The sequence below is a fragment of the Lampetra planeri genome, chromosome 15 (genome assembly GCF_965212315.1).
Source record: "Lampetra planeri chromosome 15, kcLamPlan1.2.h2, whole genome shotgun sequence".
Classification (NCBI taxonomy): Eukaryota; Metazoa; Chordata; class Hyperoartia; order Petromyzontiformes; family Petromyzontidae; genus Lampetra; species Lampetra planeri.
In genome coordinates, this window is record NC_136121.1 from 493,081 (window position 1) to 500,552 (window position 7,472).

The following is a 7,472-nucleotide window of genomic DNA, read 5'->3' on the forward strand; positions in this document are numbered from 1 at the left end:
TAAGCAATCTCTGTGGTTAATCTAAACCCATTGGCAACATCGCGATTGGCTGTAGAGCACAGAGGAGCAGTTGAGGAGGAGCAGGGAAGGTAGGTGAATGAGGGGAGGGGGTGTGGAGCACGTGCGGGAGGGTGCAGGGATTGGCTCACGTGGGGAGTCTGGTGGAGGGTGGGCGTTCACCGCAAACTGAAATGAGAACTATTTGTTGTTTCTGACTGCCCAATGAGCCGGGGCATCTTGGAACACAGCACATGTCCATGGGCTCTCTGAGTGGCAGCCATCCTTGTGGGCAAAAGGTGACTCGGCACGTGGCATGCCAACCGGCATTAGTCTGCCAGTAGGTGGCGACGATGGCTACGCATAATCGCAATTAGATATTTTTTAAAATTTGGACCCTGATGCCAGCACACGATGGCCTCCTCTTGAAAATGTCGTCTGGAATCTTTAACGGTCTCTGCGAAGGAGACGGCGCCTAGGAGTGTTAATCAGCACGGTCGCCAGAATGGAAACGTGAACCTCTGCAACAAGCAGCAAACACGTGACCGCTGAACTGGGTTTCCGCCCTGGTGAGAGCTGTGTGAAGGTAACAACATAGCCACGATGTCTGAGTGAGTGTGTGTCTGGCCAAGAGCCTTCAAACGAGGTCAGCACGAAGTGACCGACCACAGTGTTACCGACGTACACAAGTCATTTTGACAGCGAGTGAATTTTATGGTTGACGATTCATTCAACAGAATAACGACGCACAACAATCACCATCGACAAAAGCACTCGATACTTTGAGCGACATTTCATATCCACCTGGCAATCCCAGCAAGCACACGTCCAAGCAGCCCGCACGGAAAGAGCGCGGGGACCGCCGCGGCAGCAGGACCAGCGCGCTCGTAAGTCGGTGCGTCAACACACAAAACACGCGCCACTTAGTGTTGACCGATTGCATATTTATGATTGACAAAAAACAACATTGAGTCCAGAAGTTTTACGTTTCCGAACAACTGACAATGGTGGCGCGTGTTCGCAGAAGAACGTGCCATGAAGTAGGTTCACGCCACAAACGGCAGGGTCTGTTCCCAAGTAAACCTCTTACAGAGGTGAAATATTCAACGGGAATTCACCGGAACGATGCTGCAGAGCATTTCGTACTACAAGCACGTGAGTACAAGACACTGCTCCATCACGTCGACCCCGCACGTCGCAACAGCCGCACAACGGCGTCGTTACTCTTGGCAGCGTGTGACAGAAGAATTTGGCAAAAAGAGACGCTGGCTGCATCTCGATGGATGATTTAAAGAAAAAATATCCGACACGTTGAGCGACTAGAACATTTTGCAAAATAGGGTCACTGCCATGTTCACGACTGCCGTGAGCAGGAACGAGTCCTGCGCTAACAGCAGAAGCCACGAAACTGGGGCAAGTGTCAACGCAAAGAAATGTAAACTGGCACCACCAACACGGTCACGTGACACAACATTGAAGCATTGTTCGTAGTGGCCTCGACAATAAGAACAAGAGGGATTGTTTTTTGTTATTGCGCCCGACACGACGGGGCGTCTGATCGCAACATGTTCAAAAGGGGACCCCACCAGTGGCTGCTCTTCTCAGTGGGCATAAGGTGACAACTCGGCACCCTGGCCTGCCCGTCGGGGGAGACCATTCGCTATCCAGACCAGCCGCAGCCCTCGCTGCAGCCGGCTGCTGGTGCAAATTCACCGGATGAACCGGTGGGGCGGTTCTGAATTTACAAAAAGTTAACTCGGCTGACCACATTTTAAACAGCTGTGTCCAAAGGATTGCAAATGCTGGAAGTATAAAATATAATCGCGTTGGCAAAATCCTTTTAGAAATGCGAGCCTCCCTGAACATCCCTCAATTGTTTGTGTTAAGGCATTTATTCTCGTCTTCACAACGTCGTGAAATGTTTAAGCGTTTTGCTCCAACGGAACAGCGGGGACGAGGTCCACGTCAAATACCATTTCTGTATTGTACTATGCTCCACCCACCTTTGCCCTCCGCCTTCACCAACCCGCGCTTGCCAGCAAGGTGAAGTATGGTCAAATAACCGCCAGAACCCGCACGGTGTGTGGCGTCCCTCATCCGGTAGCGGGTCGACAAAACGGCTGTGCACTTACATCAGCCTTCCCTTGCAAGTACTCCAGTAAAGTACAATTCTTTACATTTTAGCGACATGTGATGTTGGTAGGACAGACCATACGGCTAATTGAGCGCTTGTTGTGCCCCGTGCCTTCAAAACACCCCCAGTGAGGGGGGGGGGCATGGCCAACACGCAACCTCCCAGCCGTGGGAGGAGGGGGTAAATCGCCCGACGCTGAACGGTTCAGGGCAAGTTGGGGTGGACGACGAACAACTACAGGAACTTGAGCACCAACTCGTAGGTGGCGTTGATGATTCCCCAGGAGAGGATCGAGCGCTGGTAGTTGACGTGCACGCCGCGGAACAGGCGCGACACCCTGCGATCACGCTCCTGCCACACGATCGCCAGGGCCTGCGTGAAGCCCAGGAAATCCCCGCCGACGCGCGACTGCATGTGCACCTTGACGACGTTGAGCGGGTAGAAGAGCGTGCTGAGCAGCGCGCCCAGCAACCCGCCGCACACAAAGTCGTTGGCGACGTGCGAGGCGGGCGTGCGGGCCCGCGGCAGGGCCTCCTTGACGGGGCCGCGCAGGCCGAAGAAGATGGCGTTGCTGGGACCGTTGCGGAGCAGGATGGGCACGAGTCCGCGGTAATACTCGCGGACACCGTGGGCCCGCAGCGCGCGGAACGCGTGCGCCGTGTTGCGGAACGTCGTCTGGTGGCGCGCGTCCTGCAGCAGCGTCTGCACGCGCTCGAACGGCGCCAGCGCCGCCTCGGCCGAGCCGGCCAGCACGGCAGCCAGGGCGCGCGGCAGCGCCTCGGGCACGCCGCTCGGGCACGAGCCGAGGAGCGCCGCCGAGAAGTCTTCGTAGAGGCCGAACATGAGCGCCAGCGTCGTGGTCTTCTGCGCGAGCGGCGGGAGCAGGCCGCGGTAGAGGCGGCGGACGCCTTCCGTGCGCAGCTGCTGCAGGGCGTCGCGCGCCAGCGAGCCGTGCAGCTGCTGGCGGAACATGAGCTTGTTGACGGGGAAGGTGACGATGATGTTGAGGAAGGCCGCCGCGTAGCCCGCGACGTAGTACTTGCTCGAGTCGGCGCGCGCCGAGTGGTGAGGGAACTCGGGGTGAGGAAGGACGGCCCGGCCTTTCCCCGCTTCCCTCACCTCGGGCTCCACCAAGTGTCTCATGCTGTCAGGGGAGCCACGTCGCCTCCCGCTCCATCTCCACGTCTCAAACGCGCGTCCGCCCCACCACCTGGAGGGGCGCAATTCGAAACGTGCGGACAGCCGTCATCAGCGTATTCTCACAAACCCGTCCTCCTTATTAAAATACAAATACACTCCACTCATCCGTAACGTCGTCGGTCAACTAGCCGAAGCCAACGTTAATATTGGCACCCAGATTTGAAGTCCTTCTTGCCAAAAGTTAACGGATTTTTTTTGTACAAACAGCATCTGATCAAGCATTTGTATACAACTGATATTGTTCAAGAAATAAAATATAAATCGAACTTGTTTTTTACACATCCAGGATAGCCACATGGAGTCTCAAGACTTTCTCGGAAGGGTCCTTGCATTGACGTTTCTGGCCAATTCTATTCATGAATGCGTCTCGAGGGAGGACACCCGAGTACCCAGAAATCAAACACACTCTGGGTAAACACACGGCGCTCTGCACAGACAGATATTCAAATGTCCATTGCTGTACGGTTGTCTTCTGTGTTCATCACAGTCAATGTCTGCAGCACCCGGTGTAAAGCCTCTCGTCTTCGCACTAACCAGGTAACAAAAACCCTGATTAGGGCACTTTCAGGTTCGGTTGATAATTTACAATCCACACTGCGTAATTATAGTCACAGTATAAAAAAAATGTAACGTGTTGTGTGATGTCACAGTTGCAATTGTCACAAAGTTTAGAGGTTGCGTGGTGCACAAGCTATGAAGTCTATGAGCAGCAGCAGCAGCAGTGCCGGTATAACGTGACGATACAATGTGACTAAGGCTAAAGACCGACATGTACTTTTTACACAAACACCCATTACGTCAAGCATCAAGCAGCAAACAGCACTTTCAAACATGCTTAAGTTGAGCAAGGTTATAAGTGCTTCGGAGAGAGACGGTGGTGGGAATTCCAAATTGGAGCAGTGCGGGGAAAGAAGCAGAAATTGTTGTGAGTTGCAGTGTGGTGAGTGGGTGGGTGAGTGGGTGGGTGAGTGGGTGGGTGAGTGGGTGGGCGAGTGTGCCACAGGGGGAGACAAAGGCGGCCGGGCGTGGTTTTGCTGGTCACCCACCCCCTCGTGTGCCACAGTCCTGGCCTTCACCGGTGCTGTTGCTTATTCACTAATAACAGCACTTGCCCCTCCAGCACTGTCAGGGCTATCTGGCGAGTGAATGAGTTGGTGAGTTAATGAGTTGGTGAGTGAATGAGTTTGTGAGTGATTGAGTTGGCGAGTGAATGAGTTGGCAAGTGAATGAGTTGGCGAGTGAATGAGTTGGTGCTGTGGAGAACTGCTGTGCGGTGGTGGAACGGTATGGATGAGACGGAACAGTCAGTCCGGTAGGCCGAGTGGTGCTGAACATGGCTGGAGGAAGCCATGAGCGACGCTCACGGTAACCACGGCAGCAGCGACGACTCCGTACGTGCATCTCGCCTATGACGCAGTAGCTGTGCGTACTCACGGGGCCGGTAGTCTCTGCTGGCGGCTCTTCAGCAGCGTCTACACGATGCCGGAGCCCGGCGGCCTGCGGAGAGCGAACAGCACGCGGCTTAGCGCGAGACCACAAAAGGAGAAGCATTGCGCAAGTCCACCCTCTGCGGCTTGTTTACGTAACTCAAATGAGACGTGGCCTGGGGTTTACATCGCTAAGCAAAAGGCGCACAGTCTGTTTCTTAGCGATACCAAGTGACAGATGCGGTCAACGGACATGGCCCAGTGGTAGGAGGTTCACCGCTTAGTGCGCCAGTTCACGGTTCGACACCGGCAGCCACCCTGGTTAATACCGTGTCCGCTTGCACAGTGAGTAGTAAAACATTTTCCCTGACATCATTTTAAACGAGAAGGCCATTGCGTGTCAGTGTCAGGGGCCCACATTTTCCAAGTAAAAAAAAACTATCCGTAGGTTACTCAATTGGGATTACACTCGGCAATCAACCCCCTTCCCCCCCCTCCACCTACTAGCAGACATATGCTCATTTGCAGGTCAGTTTTCATTGTGCCCACAGGGACAGCCGCCGTTGGGAGATGCCCTTTCAAATTGTTGAGATGAGATTTTGATGTAAAGGTGCTCGGAAAAGCGCTGGCGTAAAAAAGTTGTTACATCAAATACAAATCATTATCCCTGTCGAAATTACAATGCGATTTGTGGTCCACCTACCGGCCACCATTCGTACGTAAACATCCGCAAAGTTCTTAGACACAGCTAAGATTTACAGTGCATCATGTACGTCTGGTATTTTCGAAGATCACTACAGTACCTGTACAGTTTGTGGTGCCCACGGTATATACCAGGAATTGGGCTTAAAACGCACGCTCCAGAACTTCCACCATGTTCCCAGGAGCGATGGTAGGATGTTCTCATCCAACCTCCGTTCTATCCTCCACCCTGCTGTGGATCTGTGGGGATCCACGGATATCCGCAGCTGTACCAGCGCGTCTTTATGTATTTTTCAAGCATTCACAGAGGGCTGATGTCGATCTGTGCGATGAGTTGCCAAGTGCTTAAAAAAAAAACTCGCCAACTGTAACAGGTTATTGTTGAATGTCGGCTCAAATATGCACTCTTGGAATGAGCCTGCAGTTATCTTACCATGCCCGCGTCAGTGCAGTATTTAAAACGCTGATTTGTAGCGGTCACGGGGGCGATGTAATTGGACGTCAAGTGTAGACTTTTCACCACCATCATAAACTGCGTCCTTGCCATGAAGTCCACTGGTGAGACAGTGGCTCACAGTGATGCAACCCAGCGTCCGTAACACCCTCGTTGCAGGGCACTGGGTGTCATGTCGGGCTGGCGTCGATCTGTGCGATGAGCAGAAAGTGTGTTTCTGACCTGTACACATTTATCTCCTTGTTAGGCACGGGTTTCCTCCAGGAACTCTGAAATACTCTCAAGAGGTTCGCCAACAATCGAAAGCATGATAATGTCTTCAGACTCAGTGAGGGTTTCTGGTTTTAGATTAAAGCTTCCAAACCATCACAAATGTCTCCTCGCGGCCACGGAATCCCATCACCTGTAGCGGGAGTAACTTAATCCAAACGCCGGGCAGGCAGCGTGAGGTGACACCCACCCACGTCGTAGCGAAATGTCATCTAAAGTAGCCACGTTAATCTCATTGGCACAACAATCTCATCCCACATGTCACGGAACGGTTGTGTTACTAATCGGGCTGAGGAGTCGTCGGAAAAGATTGGCTTTCTGTTCCGCGCCAAAGACAATTTATCTCCGAATAATCATCGCTGCTGCTGCTGCTCTACACAATCTGCCGAGGTTGGATTCCTGCTGCTGTCCCCTTGCCTCGCATCGGATATAATTCAGAGTGAATGAGTCCGGCTCTAATTGGAGATCGGGTCCTCATCCATTCACTCACGACGGTCACTCGGTCGCAGTCGGGCATCTCTGTATCCCTCTGCTGTGGTCACCGTGGCACGGCCATCTCTGTTCCCGTCACCTTCATTCCTCGATTCCTCCACTCACTGTGATCACTCCCCGGTGCCCCACCACCACCACAACCACCACTACCACCACCACCACCACTCTGCAGCTCGCCTCGCCCATCGCTCTCCTTCTCCCCTTTCTTTGCACCGCTTCACTCTGGAATTCGCTCCTATCGTTTTATCCCCCCCCCCACCGAGTCCTTTACAATGACCTTGCTCAATTAAAAATAAACAGATCGTGTTGCCTTCAACCTGTAACGTTTATTGCGCTGCCTGTTGCTCGCCGCTCGAAGTTTGGGGCATTTTGTCCTGTGCCCAGCAGCCGCTTAAAAAAACTAATCTGCTGTTCCTGTTGCCTGAACAATCTGCACTGTACAGCAACAGCTGCAGGGTCGGCAGGAGCAGCCGAGGTCGGAGTCACAACCACCACCACCACAACCACTTCCACCACCACCTCCACCACCACCTCCACCACCTCCACCACCACCACCTCCACCACCACCTCCACCACCACCTCCACCACCACCACCTCCACCACCACCTCCACCTCCATCACCACCTCCTCCACCACCTCCACCACCACCCCCCCCCACCTCCACCACTACCTCCATCACCACATCCACGTGTTGCTGCGAATGGGGACAATTCAAGAGTCCAGGACCTCAGGGACTCAAATCTCGCCGTGCCTCAGGGATCGATGTCTCTGGCGGTCTACGCCTCGGTGTCTGTCT

At 53.7% G+C, this 7,472-nt stretch overlaps 1 protein-coding gene across 3 annotated transcripts; it reads right to left on the bottom strand.

Annotated features, from left to right (window-relative positions):
- Positions 1-690: 690 nt before the first annotated feature.
- LOC144722572 (mitochondrial nicotinamide adenine dinucleotide transporter SLC25A51-like) lies at positions 691-7,184 on the bottom strand. 3 transcript variants are annotated; one of them, XM_078600763.1, is made up of 3 exons: positions 6,137-7,184; positions 4,766-4,828; positions 691-3,341 (listed from the first exon to the last, which is right to left on the bottom strand). In XM_078600763.1, exon 3 carries the CDS (start codon positions 3,272-3,274, stop codon positions 2,366-2,368), a length of 909 nt encoding a protein of 302 aa, XP_078456889.1. In that variant the 5' UTR covers positions 3,275-3,341; positions 4,766-4,828; positions 6,137-7,184; the 3' UTR covers positions 691-2,365. The 3 variants fall into 3 exon arrangements, with proteins under 3 accessions (XP_078456889.1, XP_078456888.1, XP_078456890.1); XM_078600762.1 differs by having other exon boundaries at positions 5,562-7,184; XM_078600764.1 differs by lacking the exons at positions 4,766-4,828; positions 6,137-7,184 and adding an exon at positions 4,595-4,735 and having other exon boundaries at positions 691-3,342.
- Between the last annotated feature and the right edge of the window lie 288 nt (positions 7,185-7,472).